Source organism: Sitophilus oryzae, unplaced genomic scaffold, assembly GCF_002938485.1.
Source record: "Sitophilus oryzae breed Bouriz unplaced genomic scaffold, Soryzae_2.0 scaffold_172_pilon_pilon, whole genome shotgun sequence".
Taxonomy (NCBI): Eukaryota; Metazoa; Arthropoda; class Insecta; order Coleoptera; family Curculionidae; genus Sitophilus; species Sitophilus oryzae.
In genome coordinates, this window is record NW_022146424.1 from 10,083,445 (window position 1) to 10,101,550 (window position 18,106).

The 18,106-nt window shown below is 31.8% G+C and overlaps 1 protein-coding gene across 1 annotated transcript; it reads left to right on the forward strand.

The window, feature by feature from the left end:
* The first annotated feature begins 530 nt into the window (after nucleotides 1-530).
* LOC115881531 (PHD finger protein 12) lies at nucleotides 531-16,673 on the forward strand. The gene is made up of 15 exons (XM_030899061.1): nucleotides 531-716; nucleotides 777-897; nucleotides 1,247-1,431; nucleotides 1,490-1,761; nucleotides 1,819-2,054; nucleotides 2,119-2,283; nucleotides 2,378-2,491; nucleotides 2,637-2,761; nucleotides 3,986-4,281; nucleotides 8,220-8,391; nucleotides 11,444-11,587; nucleotides 11,838-12,003; nucleotides 12,127-12,297; nucleotides 13,108-13,235; nucleotides 16,466-16,673. Exons 2-15 carry the CDS (start codon nucleotides 850-852, stop codon nucleotides 16,599-16,601), a joined length of 2,358 nt encoding a protein of 785 aa, XP_030754921.1. The 5' UTR covers nucleotides 531-716; nucleotides 777-849; the 3' UTR covers nucleotides 16,602-16,673.
* The last annotated feature ends 1,433 nt before the right edge of the window (nucleotides 16,674-18,106 follow it).

Genomic DNA, 18,106 nt, shown 5'->3' on the forward strand with positions numbered 1-18,106 from the left:
TTTAAAAATTTAAAAAAATAAAAAATTCACAGAGTTTTGACAACACTGTCCAGACAAAAAAATTTCTTCTTATTTAATTTCTGTGGCCTTATTGCCCACAGATTCGGTAGTTCTAATGTTTCGCCACAGAGGATAATTAGAGGTTTTACATTCCCACAGATTTCACATTACGGCTGTAATAGTTTGAGCTACAGTATCTTATCTATGGTTATTGGTTATAATTTTAAACTGGTTTTAAATTTGTATTGCATATTTTTTCGATTTAATTAATGATTTTGTTGTTATTTTTATATATTATCTTATTAATATTATTTTTGGCCAATAAATAACCAAGGTAAGGGACTTTATAGAAGAATGCGATATCAGAAGCGATTTATCAATATCACTAATCACTAGTATTGAAATGTACGTTTATTATTGAAATTTTATCTGAAAAAAAATGAATCGAATATCCAACAAAATCGTTTGGGAAATAGCGGCTCGGAAAAAATATAATAATAATAAAACGACCAATAATTTTTTTATTCCAGTTTGCGCATGCTCACTTACCGGAAAAGGCGCCAGAAAAGAATTCAGAAAGAAAATGTCTTGAGAGGTATCTGCAACCAGCATTGTATTTTATATTCAATTTATTTATTTTAAATCAGTATATTCAACAGCAAGATGAGAAGACAAGCATAAATAATATAAGCTAAGATAAGAGATTATTAAATATGGTTCTGAAACATTGCAGTGTGAAGTGAATAGAGTCCAAGTAATGACATATTATTTTGTAGACTAAATTAGAACTGTATCAAGAATAGAAATAATAATTGTTATAAAAACGCAAGTATAAAATCGAGAAGCATTATGTCTAACTGTGTATATGATTTAGATACATCTGGAGGGCTTATGGATGTAAGTACAAGTGTAGTCCTTTTGTATAAAACTTGTAATGCTAGCCAGTATAAGATGGCGGAAAATGCTAATTATATATCATTAAGCATTAAAATGAACTTATTGAAGTCATTGTGATATTGTAGGGATGTATTAATTAACGATTTTTATTCATTTGGAACCATGATTAATATTTTAGTCTCATTGCTTACATATAGGAGAGTTTTTGAATTCCCTTTGAGACTACTATTAGCTCACAGCTTTTAGTTCTTGTTCTGAGCAGAGATATTTTGTACAATAGAGACTGTAGACTCTATAACGTACCTAATATGTTTGCTGTTGATTGTAAATTTATCTTTCTTGTATTCAGCAAATCCAAGCTCTTATAGCCCCTCCAAATAGTGACAAAAAAGAGAAAAAGGAGAAGAAATCTGAACATCCTTATTTTAAACGGCCTGGTAAAGGCCACAACCATGATTCTTGTGATGCTTGCGGTGAAGGAGGTGATTTAATTTGTTGCGATAAGTGCCCAAGCAGTTTTCATTTAGGATGCCAGTATGTACCTAAACCTTAAACAGATAAGAGTTTTTTCAAGTAATAAAATCATTTTTAGTGATCCTCCCTTAGATTTTAAAGATATTCCGCAAGGTGAATGGTTGTGCCATAGTTGTATATATGAAAAGAAACAGGTTCAAACTAATTGTCTTAGAAGAAGGTCAAACAGCACTCCATCGCCTGGTCTTTTAAGCTCAAAGCCTGCAAAAAAAATTAAGCTCAGCCCCATGGATGTTTTAGTCGAAGCAGCTAATGCAATGAATCCAAAACAATTTGAATTGCCCAGAGCTATGAGCATACCCAACATGTTTTTTCCTGGATCTGAAAAAAGTAAAATGTCTATAAAATGAAATTTTATTTCTTAAGTGAATTATGTTATCATTTCAGTTGAGAATATTAAGTTAATTAAAAAGCTAAAACAGAGAGATCATGAAAAACTGTCTAATGGACTGGTACCTTTACCAGCTAGAAAGTGTTCAGAGTGTGGGAAGTCATGTAGAATTGCTCCTCTAATGGCTTGTGATTTTTGTCCATCATTTTACCATTTGGATTGTCTAGACCCACCTCTTACTGCACCACCTGCAGGGATTTGGATGTGTCCGCAGCATGTAGAACACACTTTGGTATATTTTAATCTTATAAAACAATTCTGGTATTATTTTTATCTTGTCTTCTTTTTATTTTTAGGACTCCAATCTTCTCACATCAGTTTCTCTCTGTGAAAGAGTCAAATTGTGGGATAAATTCTCTGTGCCGGTGGATCAAGATTCTGTAAAGATTGAATTCTTTAGAAAGATACACAGAAAAAATCCACCTTTTAGGGTCAAAAGATTTGTACCCAAGAAACCCAAGGTACTTAAAAAAACAGCATCAATGTGGCTTTTGAATTTTTCTCTTTTATATACTATGTGTCAGATATTTAAAATTTGAAGATGAATTATTTTAGGTTCAGGTACCGGAGATGATTAAGTATCATTATAAGAAACCTGTAAACTTGCTGCCCAGCCTAAAAGACGTGCTTCGAATAGAGAATGTTTACAGAAAGAAGAAACTGCAAGAAGTGAGCCTGACATATTTAATTTAAAAAGTATATTTCTGTTTTAGGTATTTATTGTCAATAATGAAGATTATAGTTCTATTTTATCACTTTTTTGTATTTGTTAAATGTTTTGATTGAAAAATTATAAAAAGAAGGTTATGTTTAGGTGATGGAAGAAAGTGAAGCTGAAATAGAGGAAGATAAAGATGCAGTGGAAGAAGTTAAGCAAGAGTTAGATAGTGAAAGCGTTGAAGAGATTAAACAAGAAAATTGTGATATTAGTGAAGTAAGGTATGTTTAAACTATTTTATCATTTTCCAGTAATGAAAAATCTTTATAGTTATTACTAGAAGCTTGTTGAATGAAGAAGCGTGTCTAGGTACACCCCAACAATATATGTGGGAAAGCTTTGCACTTGTGAAATACGTGCGAATGGCATTACCCATAACCTTACTTTAATGCTTTTGCGGCAGGGTTGCCACAAGAAAATTTTTGATTGTGCAGAACTTGACGACCATAAAAATGTGTAGCATTGTATAGGCATCCATGACCAATAATTATTGTAAACTATCCAATAAGACTACGTTCGCCAAATTTTAAAGCAATGCCAGCAAATATTGCAGTGACGTCAAAATTGATACCGCGAAACTAACGATTTTATGGACAAATTAGACCGGTTAAAAAAGTTTGTTTAAAAACTGTAAACTATTTAGGATTGTTTAATCGACCAAATTTGTCCATAGAAACTGCAGTCCTTGCTGATATGGGAGGAATTGAAATAGGAATTTAATAATATTCACGTATGCAAAACTCTGGGTTTTTTTTTATTAGATTGCACGCGAAATACCCGACCCAAAACCGAGAATACGCCTGCGCAAAGCTTTCTGGTATTTGTTGGGGTGTACCTAAAAATGATTACACAATTTTTGAGAAATTTGAGTTATAGAGGGTGGTCCAAATTGTATCCGGAAAACTTTCGCAGCATGTTCTGCGGATAAAAATAAGTATAAAGTTTGTATACATGTTTTGGATATTATTATAAGATTATTTAGATTTTTTCCAAAACGAAGCATTTTAGGACATACGTTTATATGAACTTTTATACTTATTTTTATGTGCAGAATATGCCGCTGAACTTTCCTGAATACAATTCATACCACCCTCTGTAATATATGTCACTACTCCTAATTAGTATTTAAAGTATACAGTGTGTACCCTTTTTGGTACTCCCTGTACTTTCTGTATACTGACAGTGAGTACCAAAAAGTTTGTGGAAAAAGTTTGAAAAAATATTATGTGGAATTAGATCAGCGCTTCTAATTAAAAAATGCCTCTCTTAAAAAATATAAAAAAAAAGAATAAGGAAGAAGCATATCAGCAAAATAAGCGCGATCGGTAAGGTTCATTAAGACCTAAATTCCGGTTTGTCAGAGGCGTTCTGTTTTCTTTAAATCTTTTTAAATTACACATTAGACATAAATATGTCTAATAAAAATAAATAATATATTTTTTCAGTAATCCGAATAGAACGCAATCGCCTGACGATTGTAAACCTCTTGGCGCACAATCCGACAACGGCACGGATGATACCGACAGCGTTGCCGATTCCTCTTCACCGGGTACTCTACTGAACGTAACCAACAATACGTTCTACACCAGTAACGTGTTCAACGTCAATTTGAACTGTTCGAATCACGGGACGAAGGAAAATGGACAGTTTGAGCTGAATAACGGTTATTATGAGAGGGAACTATTAAAAAAGGAAGAGACTGTTATTAAGGATATTATGGATGGATGTTTTGGAGATGAAGGTGAGTGTTGGATATTTATAATAATATTAAATCTTTTTATTATTTCTCATCTTTGTTTTTCATTTGTGACCGGTCGTTGTTCAGTGGCAAGTGTGTTTGCTGTTGAATTCAGGAATACTGGGTTTGATCACTTTATTTATTTAAAAGAACCTTTTTATTTTATGAAAATGTTTTTATAAAATAAATTGAGTTGAAATAAAAATGTTTTGAATTATTGGAATCTTGCGAATATCATGGCTAACAAAACGAATATCATGGCTAACTTGAGCAGTTTATTGCCTTAGGATATGGTTATCTAGATTTGTTAAATTCAAAGTATTCATAGTCGAGCGCCAGCCGCCCTCCGAAAAGAAGCGCTCGCCGAAGATTTCTCCGGCGAGCGCTTGGATATCAGGAGAGAAAAAAAGCTCTTTCATAGTCAGCCGCCGGCGCACCGCTGGCTGGCGAAAATGACGGCGCGTCGCCGACAAAATTTCACTTCGGGTGGAGGGTTTTAACAACAGGGAACATTTTTTCTTCCGTTTTCTACACAAAATCGGTTAGACGAACTTTAACATTCTCTAAAAAGAAAAAAGGGTAATTTAAATATTTTATTATGTGTCCATTATTTTGTTATAATTCGGTCTTATAGTAAAAAGACTTACAATTTTTTATATACCTATTTTTTGGCTAGGTATATTTTTGGGTCGTAATAAAAAGGGTATTAAGTTAATAATTTATATAAGGGGGAATTCCGTAGGTCTGTTCGGTTGTTTGAAAGTTTTATGGATTCGTTTTTATTACGTTTATAAATTTTTATAGATCTTACCCTTAACCTATTGGTGCTGTGTTAAAGGATTTTAAAATTATTTTAAGGGAAAATGTGACCAGTGTAGAAGTAATTTATATTTTTAAATTGGCTCTATTTTTGTTTTGTATAGATGACTGATGCATGATTTGTGAATTTGGTATATTTTTTCCAGTTTGTGTAAATTACAAAGAGAAGTAATGTAATAATGTAAAAACAATAGGAAAAATAAAAAATTATAAACATAGCAAAAACAAAATAATAAAACATTTAAATTGTCAAATAGACGAACGGAATTCATATGCCTCAAATGTAATGAAACATGCTCCAGTCGCCGGCCGAATGTCACCGGATGGCGTATTTCCATAATATACCATGTAGAGAGCATAGGGTCTCTAAGCCCCGCCCACAAGCTTAGTTCAGTAGTAATAAGATGTATCTAATACGGTATAGAAGGAATAGGAAATTATAGTTCGTAGTCGCATTACTGGCGTTACTTTTGATAGCATAAACAGTAATATTCATTTGTATAAAATAATACCGTATGGTAAAAAACGGCATCAGCGATGGCTATGAAATGAAGATCGCTGTTATTTTATATATAAATTTATATGGGAAATGTCATCAATCGTTATTTCCCAGCCAACTGGACGCCGTTTTTTTCGATCATGCGGTATGTATTTATTCTTTATCATTACATTAAGAACATGACTACAAATATAAAACAAACAAAATATCAACAAAAATAACATTTAATTATTAAATAATGTATATTATATTAATTTCTTTAAAATATCAGCCACTTAAAAATAATAAAAATAAACATTGTTATTTCCTGTTAGATTGTATTCTTTAGTTTAAAGTATTAAATATTAATGTCTTTTGGTATTTAGTGTATTTTTGGTAATATTTTTGCTCACGCACTATTTTTTTAGTCTGTTCTCTTCTGATAGCCTTTTTTTTTGAGTGCAAACAACAAGTTCTTCTGGATAAAGCTCTTGGTTTTACTTTAATATACTACTTGCTTTTTTTACAGTTTATTGTAGTATTTTTGAGAAATGTTTTTAACTGCTGCACAGTGTCAATATGATGTGACATTATTAAACCGTGTTAATATTTCTAGCATCTGATTACTTTTCTATTTTTTTTGTTAAATCTAGTACTTTTTTCTATATTTGTTTTCAATAAAGCATGTTGGGCTTCAAAACTGTCTTCCTTAAATTCTTGCAGCCCGACAAATATAGATGTAGTGTTACTTACAGCACTGTTTTTTGGTGAATACCTGGTCTTCTTGTGAAGCCGAATTACTATTTATATCCACAATTTTACTTCAGATTTTATATTTGTTAACATAATCTCTAACGTACATTGCTCAGCCATCCTGATACTTGTTTACAATTCGCAACGGTCGCAAACTGTCTAATTCAATGCAAAATACAAGATGCGACTAAGAATGTGACATATATCACGTTGTAACGCTGAGAAGGCGACTCCATACTATACCACATTTGGCGCGTGGTCCTATTTTATTCTATACCGCGTTAAAGACATCTTCAATGCTAAACTAAGCTTGGAGGCGGAGCTTAGAGACCATATGCTCTCTACATGGTATATTATGAAAATACGCCACCGGATGGGGTTTAAACTGCGCAAGTGTTCTTCGCGTGGAGATCGACTATGAAACGGAAAAAAAATGCTTATCCAACCGCCCGCCGGCGAGAGCGGTTACTCTATATGACGGATGAGGCGCACGCGTTACTCGGAGAGCGCTCGACTCTGAATAAGATGAAGAATTTCCGGAAAGCTCCCGCCAGCGGGCGCCTGGCGGTCGACTATGATTACGGCTGTTAGTATTCTCAACAAATTGTGTTGATTAGTTGATTATACTTAAACATTCCATAAGAAGGACATCATCGGTATTTCTTGACTAGTGAAAATGGATTTTACAAATCGATAAGTTGTCGCAATTCATCTATCGATATACAGGGTGGTCCGAATTGTATTCGGGAAACTTCGGCAGTAGATACAGAAAAAAAAGTTTCATTTTTATTTCGATTTTTTCCAAATAATTTCTGAACCGACGCCCATATTTGGATAAAAATTGTTGTCTGGGTGTTTTTTGACATAAGAAATTTCGATGTCAGTATGACTCTTGTAGGGACGCCACCTACATCTTTTATAGCTGTTTTGAAGAGCAATAACTTTTCGCCCGTATCTGTATTACACTACTGAGTGAAAGAAATATACATTTCCGTAATTTTTCTTTGTTGTTATCGATATGTCAATCGAATTAAATTTACTCAAAAAATCAATAACGCCAATTCTTTATAAATACGGTTTTGTTATCTTTGTTTTATTTTATTATTCTTTTTTGTAAGGAACATGATGTAGCTTCAAAAATCGTATCAAAATAGAAAATATAATAATATAAATGAATAATCAAAAAAATGTGGAAATAATGCCGTTTTGGTAAATTTTTCCAGTAAATACTAGATATAAATTATTATAAAAAGATATATGTAAAACCGGGTTCATGTGTCCTATGCTTTCCGGTACCCAGTTGCCAGCCTTTCCTATTTTCCCAATCTCCTGGATGAAGATTCCTCTCCGACATAGCTTTATGTATTCCTCCAATCCATGTTGCTTTTAAAAATAAAAGGAATAAAAAGATATATTCTTTAATATATTGTATATTATATTTTGTGCCTTTTATAAATCCATGAACGATAGCTGTAAATTTTCATCTACACCAAAGATAAACAAAATATCAACTTTTTAGACATGTTATAAAGGTGCGGTTTTATATACTTGCAAATATCGTGATATGATTAGTGGAGAACGTTAAAAGATCATTAAAATGTACAATTATCTTTATTTCATGTCTTATTCCCCTTCTGGTCTTTTATCTCTATTTTAAATACATACATTATGGCCTTTATTATGGCTAATCAAAGTGGCTAATCGATTAATTTTCATCTTAAATATACTTACATGCCACAGTAAGCCATGACCGGCAACTGTCATTTTTGACATTCTAATCAACGAATGATTGAATGACAGTTTTTTGGAAAAGTTGAATTTTATATTTGTTATATCGTTACCGATAGTTCTTTTCGGAATTGAAAGGGATCAAAGCAATAATTGATTTTAGTGGAATCCGAATTGAAGCAGTTGGACGACCGTCTGATCAAATTGTTGGCTTTTCAACGGCTGCAGCAAGTTTTCGGCCATTCGAATCAGGGGCAGAATAATCATACGACTATCGGTAAAATGCCGCTACCCAGCGAACTGCTCACGCCCGCTGATATCGATAGGATCAGCAGGTAAGGATTTATGTTTTGTTTTACCAGTTTAATGTATAGTAGCTTCAGAAAATGTATATTTTGAATGTGCGTAAAAAAACTACTTCTAAGCGAGTTTTGTACGTATGTTTAGCGGTTTTGAATATTAATATTTAATTTAAACACAGTTAAGTGTGTAAGTTAAAACAAATAATGTACTTTTATTTTAATGTAGGGTGGTATAAAATAAAAATTGGGGTATTTTTGCATTACTGGAATGAAATATATAAAATAGAATAAATATGCTGTTCCAATTCAAAGTACAAACAACAATTAATAATTTTTAATTTTCTCTGTAATTGCCCCGATTTTTTGGCAAAAACCTTAGTTAAAAAGGAATTGCTGAACGCTATGCATCGTTCAAATTGGGTCTAATTGTAAGATTATACAAACACTCTATTAAACTGCCTTTTTTCAATGTTTTCAATTTTTTTTTCTTTGAAAATCTCCTTACGAATATAATATCAATTTAAGAAAAAACATCGATTCTCCATGGATTTATATCTTTATTTAGGCATTTATACTATTTTTAGAGTGATTTGTAGTACCAGATTAGAAATAAATCACTTTTGAGTCATTTTAGACTATCAGGGGTATGAGAGGGTATTTTTCTGTGCATATATTACACCTTTTTAGTTTTTCTTGGTAAAAAATAATTTGAAAAAATGTATTCAAGCAAACCACTCATTTTTATCAGTGAATTTTTTCAGTATATCCTGATTTTTTTAGCGTTTGACTTAACATACAGCCATTTGGATACCCATAAAACAAAAAGCTTCTTATTTTCTTATTTTTGACAGTTGTATGTTCAGTAAATTGCTAATAACACAAGCTTACAAATTCGGGTCAACTTTTGGACCCAAGCAGATGAGAACGATTCTTAACGTTATTTGATGCCCTGAACTTAGATCTTCAATCCGTTTGTCAAGATTAGCTCTAGTTTTCGGTGTGGCCGAGTCCCACTATGAGCCAGGACAACAAAATGTGTCCTCTGTACCACTTGTAAACCGACAGGACGTTTTACTGCCACCATCTTCACATTAAACTTGGCCTTATTAAGAACTTTGTCAAAGCGCTCAGTCGCGAAGGACCGGCTTTCCAGTACTTAACCAAGTTGTTTCCAAAACTGTGATACGCAAAAATCAAAGAAGGAATATTTGTCGGACCTGATATTCGAAAACTAATGGCTGACGCAACGTTTACAAAATGTTTAACGCTTGATGAGGCAGCAGCATGGGCATCGTTTGAAAGTGTTGTTCTCTTCTTTCTCGGTAATCATAAATCACCGGATTACAAGCAAGTAATCGACAATTTGTTGCAAAATTACCACAAGATTGGAGCTCGAATGTCTTTAAAGGTACATTTTCTGCATTCACATCTTGATTTTTTTCCACAAAACTTGGGCGACACGAGCGACGAGCAAGGAGAGCGGCTACACCAAGATATAGCAAAAATCGAAAGGCGATGCCAAGGATTTTGGGACGAAGGCATGATGAGCGATTACTGTTGGACCGTAATCCGTGAAACAGATCCCAAGCAGTATAAAAGACTCAGTTCAACCTCTGTTCATAGCAGTATAAAAGACTCAGTTCAACCTCTGTTCATTTCGGATTTATATTGTTTAATTCAATAAATGACCGTTAACGATCAAAAATAGTAAAGTAATGAATTTATTGAATATTTCGAAAACTAGAACCAATCTTAAAAAATGAACTGCTGATTTGGATTCAGCTCCAAAAATTATCTTAGAAATTGCTTTTAGTTGTTCAGGTCCAAAACCGTGTATACTTGTGTAATCAAAATTTAAGCATAATGTTTTTTATACAGGACCACTTTAAAAATGTAAAATTCACTCAAAACTAAAGTGGTTATTTTCTGAAAAAGTATTTTAAATAGTTGCTTAAAAAGCCATTATGGAAAGCAAATAATGTCGTATGTAAAGTATATTTGTCTAAAGGCCCCAGTACACGTTTGGCCAACTAGTTGGACCAATGAGTTGGGCCAAAAATACGTACAGTGCTTACACGTTGGTAAAGTTGCTCAGTCTGCATTGGCCGTTTATAGACGAGAAGGATGGATGTGGAACCACCGCAGCCGCGGCAATTTATTTGTACAGTGCTTTCAATTTTTATAGAAAGGTGCACCAAACGAAAGTGATTAAAAAAAATGGCATAAAAGACGTTTATGTTGTTTATGTTTAGGATTCCATATTATTGGTTCATTTTGGTACAAATCTATAAACCTTAAAATTTCTTCGCTATTCCAAACCGCCATCGTAGTGGCCATCGAATTTTTCTCCACAAAAATCGAGCACTAAGTATACAGTACGTCTGTCCGTTCTGTAGCTACGGGGTATCCGTGAGAGGGGAAACTATATTATCCCGATGTTTTTCGTAAAAAATTAGACGACGCGTCCCATCAATAAAATTTCGACAAATTTGCAAGTAGCCAATAAAATGAGTGGGTGGAGCGATTTGCGGTGACGTACTCGTCAAGTCGACGTATAAAATATATTGCTGTTTATTTAAATTTTTTTTGTCCGCATTCCTTTCACAGACACAGATCCAGCAGATGTACTGTACTGTACTTCCTTCCGATAGCAACTCGAAACACAAACAAGTCTCAACCAACGACCAACGTGTAAACGCTGTTTGGTATATCGCGCCAAGGTCCTTTGATGTATTCACGAAAAACCGACAACGTTCGGTTTGTAAACCAACGCTGGCTGCCAATCACCAATTAACGCCAAGTGGTTCTGTACACGTTGGCCCAACTCATTGGGCAAACGTGTACTGGGGCCTAAGATAGTTGTAATTGAATTTGAGTGAGATTTAAAATACATGTAAGTCTGTACTATGGTATATTATAGACAACAGAGAGTCTTGGGTCGGTATTTTCATGTCCAGGAGTAAATCTATGGCGATCATATAAGTCGGAGAGAGAATTTGTCGCTTTAATTCATGCACTTGGGAAAATTCTGGCTATATAATATGTGTACAAATACCAAACACATTGTATAAATCTTATTTTTTAGGGTTTTCGCTAGTCCGAAAAAGAAGTATAGATCCAAGTGTTCTAATATTAGGGCTAGAGCTATGATGTGTCCTGTTGTGTCTAAACATTTTTATAACGTACGAACGAGAGAAGTGGACCCTACTGATGTGAGACATGATGCCAGGTATAGTGCTGATATTGTAATAAGGAAAACATATTTTATGAGTGATGATTTGTATTAGGCTACTATTACACTATCAAATTTCATTTTATTTTGTCAAAGAATTTGACAGTGTAATGTAATGTGTAATGTGTAGTTTTATAAAATATCTTTTAACATTGAAATTTGATAGTGTAATAGCGGTTTTTTATACATGTACGTAGAATAATTTTGGGTCTAACTAAACTTAACACTAGAAATTATTTTTTTTTAGTTTTATGGGATTTCGACCTACAGTTTCAACAAGATTTCCAGAAGCTGTAGCGATGCGTTACAGAGTCCTCAACGTTGGAAAAGGTTCTTCCAATGATGTAGATCTGGAGAAATTTGGTTATTGTAATTTTATTTCCCCCAAACATGCCACCATTTTCTTTGATGATGTAAGTATTCTAGATATCTATCAGTCGTTAACTGGAATACATCTGATTTGTTTTTCTTTCAAATATTTTTTATTTAAACTTATGTTTTGATTGAAATGTAATTAATAACATTATTTTTTCTAGTACACTAGGAGTTATGAATTGATTAATTACGCCTCTAGTGGGACTTATGTGAACAACGTCTTGTATTCTAATAATGTTAATGTCAAGAGAACGGGTGATACTACGATGACAAATGGTACTACGGAAAATGACAAAGCCCAGAATGGTTCTCCATCGCCAGAGGAAGAAAGGGTATGAGTGTTAATATATCTTTTTGTATTTAAACATACAGGGTGTTCCTTAATGACATGCTAATATTTAAGGGCGTGATTCCTGGACCTATTCTAAGAAAAAAACTTCATATGAATATGTGTCCTAAACGTCTTAACTTTTGAGATACAGGGTGGTAAAATTTTCCATAAAAAACTTTATTTCAACTCTGATGTTATGATAGATATCTTTATGAATATTAATACACGCCTTTTAAGCATCAAAATGCCTATTTTGATCTACAAAGAATTGTATTTTTTTGGGGTATGCATTGAATATTTTTGATGGAAAAAATGGTACGCCACTGACTTCTCTTAGAATAAAAATTATATTCAATATTTTTCAAAATATTCTTTCATTTCTAAACAATTTTTTAGTCTTCAGTTTTTTAGAAGACGTGTATAAAATTTCATAAAGATAACTATAATAACATAAGAGTTATTATGAAAAAAAAACATTTTTAGAACATTTTACCACTCTGTATCTTAAAAATGTGAGGTGTTTAGGACACATATTCATATGATGTTTTTTGCTTAAAATAAGCCCTAGAATCACCATCATAAATATTAGCATGTCATTAAGTACACCCTGTATATAAAATATTCAAGTTTGAAAGTCCCAAATATTGTTACAACAGTTGTCTTGTTGAGGGACTTCATTTTGTTTTGACATTTGCTTTCTCTATATTATTCGTTATTGTTTTTTGAGGGGTAAGCGAACTTTCCTATTTTTATTTATCAAAATAAAATATGGTAATCATCAATAAAATATATAGAAAGTTATAACTTATAGGCCGCAAGTGTAGAGTCGCAGGTAAGGGAGGTAATTAACAGAAAACGAAAACTTGGCAGACCGGAAGTGGTGATACCAGTGCAGAACAAGAAGGGGGAGACTAAAATGGCCGCCGATTGGAATGACCGGTGAGTTATAAACTAGTTAGAATTAGAGGAGATTTATATAAAACAATAATTTTTAAACCTACGTCTTAACTTAGGTAACAGGTTCTATTATTTTGAAATAACTGTTAGTGGAATAAATTTGTGGTTTCAATTATACTTTATACTTAAAAATTTACGATCATTCACAATGTGTTAAAAAATACTATTACAATTAATACAAAAATTGTGTGTGCACTATGTGCGCATATTTGAAGTGAAACTTCTTACTAACAGCTATTAAATTGAAGGATTTGAAAATTCAAAAAATAGAGTTAATATAAAACTGTATATTATTCTAGCTTTATAATTTTCTTTTTTTTTAATTCTTATTAAAAAACGATAATTCTATTACCCGGCCGGATAGCTGTGGCCATTAAACCAAATTACTACTACATCTATATCTCTGACTACTACTAACTGCTACTAACTAACAATTTGTTTTGTATAGTCTGTGGTCTGTTTTTGTTTAAATGTTTTGTTCATTATTCATGTTAGGGATTTATTTTTAAATTAATGTTAATCGTTAGGCAACCAATATTTCTTTTGCATAATCAAAATTGTCACTCTAAATTTTACATAACCAAATTGTCTCTCTAAATCTCTGTCTTTTTTAGACAGATGTCACTTGTCTTGTCATTATTCAATTCATTCTTTGAATTCTCAGAATGTTGTTAACAAAATTTTTATTTTAAAATAAAATTTTAATCTATCACAATTATTTATCTCCATTTACCGAATTAGTAATACAGAAATTACAGCTCAATTACAAACAATTCGTTATTTATAATGATTTACAGTAATTTTATCAAATTATACGAATATTCTCGTTGATTAATGGTTTGAGATAAATAAGACAGTGTCCTCCAATGAAAATACGAGTTACTAACTCTAAATTCTAATTCTGAGCTGGCAAATGAGCTATATGCTTTACCTAAACCGTTATTCAGAAGCTACAAACCTATTGATGAAAATATGTATGAAATCAAGATTGGTACAGTTTCAAGTTTATTATAGTGACTTTCTTAGGTGCGAATGGCACAGATTGTTACCACAGTTTAAAGAATATAAATATATCAGTTGGCCCACTCTAAGGAATTCTATTGTTATTTTGACTTCAAAGGCGGCCCGTGACCCTTAGGGATGACAAAAAAATTGTACGTTTACCGGGTGCAGCGGAAGTGCTATTTTATCAGTCAGAACGCTGGCCGTATACGAGGGATCAACTAAAAATACTAAGAAATTTTATATAGCAAGTAGAAAAATAAAAATACAGTACTAGTTTTATTGATTAACAGTTTTAGGCGTCTTTAATAATTGATCAATATAAATTAGTGTTTATTATTAAATATACATTAATATTAAAATATTAGATATATTATTCTATCCTAATACTTTGTAATATGGAATTGTCAATGGGGTAATTATTATTAATAATTATTATGGAAACCCCATATGAAAAATGTATACTAAATAAATATAATAAGTTAATTTTTTTAATATATATAATAATAATTTGCATATTTCTTAAATTATAGCAAGGTTTGCTTTTAGATGTTTGCATTTTACTTTAATTACCTACCCGGAAAGCCCAAATTTTATCGTAAGGTAATAAAAGTACCTTTGCATACAACTTGTGTTGCCATTGTCAATTTTTTTGGATTTTTTTTCTAAATTTTATGATTATCATGAACAGTAATTATGACTGTTAGTAGTTAATTGTGTAATAAATTTTACTGTTCGATAAAATTTAGTAAAAACTGAAAAAAAATTGACTATCGCAAGACAAGTTGTATCCAAGTACTTTTTATTACCTTTTAATAAAAAGGTAGATAATTCAAGTTAAATGCAAACAGCTAAAAAGCAAAACATGCTATAACTTAAGAAATATGCAAATATAATTTATTACAGTATTTACTACTAATTGAAGAGCACACGGGAAAAATAATGGAAGTACCAAAAAGCTACACCTTTTGGTACCTAAATAAACGAGAATATCGATAACGGCCACATAGAAACAGGCATTTAAAAATGGGAAAAACGATATAAACTCGGGTATAAAAGTCCATGCGTAATTTCAATTAAAAAAAACGATTTCCTGAACATTTATCATTTCTGGATCTCGTTTTTCCCATGTGCTCGTCAATTATTATATTTACTGATACATAAAATTTTGTAAAAACTCTAAAAAACTTGTCAATAGCAGAAGAAGTTGTATGCACGTATTTTTATTACCTGACGATAAAATTTGGACTTTCCAGGTAGGTAGTTAAAGTTAAAAACAAACATCTAAAAAGTAAAACATGCTATTTAAAAAAAATGCAAATATCTTAAATAATAATTTAATATGCACTTTGCAAACCGGTAAATACTGCAAAATCCAAAACTTAATAGTAAAGTATCTACTACTACTCTAAAATATCTACTAAAATAATAAACTAATTGTTAAAAATAAATATTTTGTGCATATTTCGAGTAAAATATTTTCTTAATTTATATGTATATTTTTAAAACCATTTTTTCATAGTTAGGTTTCCATAATTATAATATACTGAATATGTCTAATACTTTAATTATTATATACTTAATATTCTATACTATATAAACACATACCTCCCTTCATCTTTTGGGCACCTAAAAACGATATATTGTCTGTCATTCTACTTTCACAACCATCCACTGCACAAATATTTCTAGTAGACATTTTATTCACAAAACAACTAAAACACTATTTTTGGTTCACCCTATGCGTCGGACCGAAAACAAAACTAAAATAAACTTGGAAAGCTGTGTACACGTCGAGCAACGGATGTAGACTGACCCAAGTCTACAAGACAGGCGGGGAGCGGCGGGAGGAATTTTGATACGGGCGAAGAGTGGGTCAACTGATATATTTATATTCTTTAAACTGTGTTGTTACCCAGTGTTGCTACAAGCCTATTTTTCATCGGGGTAGATTATCACGAGATAACGGGGTTATATTGTTTTACAAAAGGGTAGATCTACCCCGAATGGGGTAGCTGTGGCAAGGCTGTCTCTATCACTTTTCCTCTCGCTAGCTCGCGCGTTACAGCCGTTTTGCATGCTGTCATTCAAGGCTGTGTGTCACGGACTTGAATTTTTACTCCCAACGCGCGTAAAGAAGTTTCACTTCAAAAATGTCATTCAAGGTAACTTGGTGTTTTGTTATTTAATAAGTATTTTAAAAATTACAGAATGGAATGCTGCTGTACTGCTAACGTAGAAGACTTAAAGCGTGGCTGGGAGGGTTCAGCGATTCTCAATCACGGTTCACTGTTGAAATTTGGATGTATAAATTTCGTTTTTTCTATTGTTGAAAGTCAGACGTAAAATCGTTATTGTAAATATTTTTAGGATATTTAATGTTAACTCTTAATAAATTATTGAACGTGTCGCTTTGTATATTTGCCGTTTTATTTTGTATTCGAGATATTCTCATATCGGTAATAATAAAGTAATAAAAGTTATATGAATTGATTGAAGATATTATGTTTGTATATATAAATATATAATTAGACTTACTCTGAGAGTGCATTTAAAGTATATATAAAGTATTAAGTATATATTTTTTTATTAGTAGGTAATTTAAACAATTATATTTTTTTATTTTAGATTTTTTTTATTTTATCTTTTACCTTAAAATACAAGTATATACAGGGTGGTCCGAACTGTATTCCGGAAACTTCGGCAGCGTATTCTGCAGATAAAAATAAGTAAAAGAGTTCATATAAATATATGTCCTAAAATGCTTAGTTTCGGAGATAATTTGAAATTTCATTTTTATTTCGATTTTTTCCAAATAATTTCTGAAGTAACGTCAATATTTGGATGAAAATTGATGTCTGGGAGTTTTTTGACATGAGAAATTTGATTTTGATGTTAATATGACTTCTACTTGTAGAGGGCGCCACCTACATATTTTTTTAACTGGCTTGAGGAGTAATAACTTTTCGTCCGCACCTGTATAAAACTACCGAGGAAAAAAATATACATTTATGAACATTTTTACGTAAAAAAAGTCTTTTAGTAAAAATCGCTACTAGTAATGGTTCTCGAGATAATTGGAATCGAAATTATCAATACTTGTCATCATTGACATAAATTAAACATGTTTACTAAATAGTTATTACACTGAAATCGTAAATTTGAAATGTTTTGCCAAAAGTCCAACAGAAACTATTTTATCATCATTTTTTCGAAGAAAAATTTATGATTAATTTAAAAAAATAAAAAGTCTAAAAAAAATTTCTAAATTTATCATTTTAGTCAAAAAAATCTACTCAACTTGTTTTGTCAATAATGACATGTATTGGCTGTTCCCAGGCTTCTAAATATATATATATTGGCTTCTAAATATCTTGAGGACGGTTCCTCGTAGCGATTTTTACCTCGTAGATATTTTTTTTACGTAAAAAATCATGGAAATTTTCCAAATAGTTTCTGAAGTAACGTCAATATTTGGATGAAAATTGGTGTCTGGAAGTTTTTTGACACGAGAAACTTGGGGGTTATTTTGATGTCAATTTGACTCATATTTGTAGGAGGCGCCACCTACATGTGTTTTAACTGTTTTGAATAGTAAATAACTTTTCGTCCGTATACCTGTATAAAACTACCGAGTGAAAAAATATATATTTACGTGATTTTTTACGTAAAAAATGTCTCTTGGTAAAAAAATTGGTTGAGTACATACTTATTTGGTCTGAATTGATAAATTTAGGAACTTTTTATTTTTTTAAACTACTCATAAGTTTTTCTTCAAAAAAATGAGATTCTGTTGAACTTTTGGCACAAAAAAAATTTAAGTTTTTGATTTCGGTCTAATAGCTATAATA

Coding starts and splice junctions, on each gene's coding strand:
- LOC115881531 (XM_030899061.1), top strand. CDS start 850: ATGTCTAACTGTGTATATGATTTAGATACATCTGGAGGGCTTATGGAT. Junction 2,284..2,377: donor TTGTACCCAAGAAACCCAAG/GTACTTAAAAAA, acceptor GAATTATTTTAG/GTTCAGGTACCGGAGATGAT. Junction 4,282..8,219: donor TGGATGTTTTGGAGATGAAG/GTGAGTGTTGGA, acceptor AATTGATTTTAG/TGGAATCCGAATTGAAGCAG.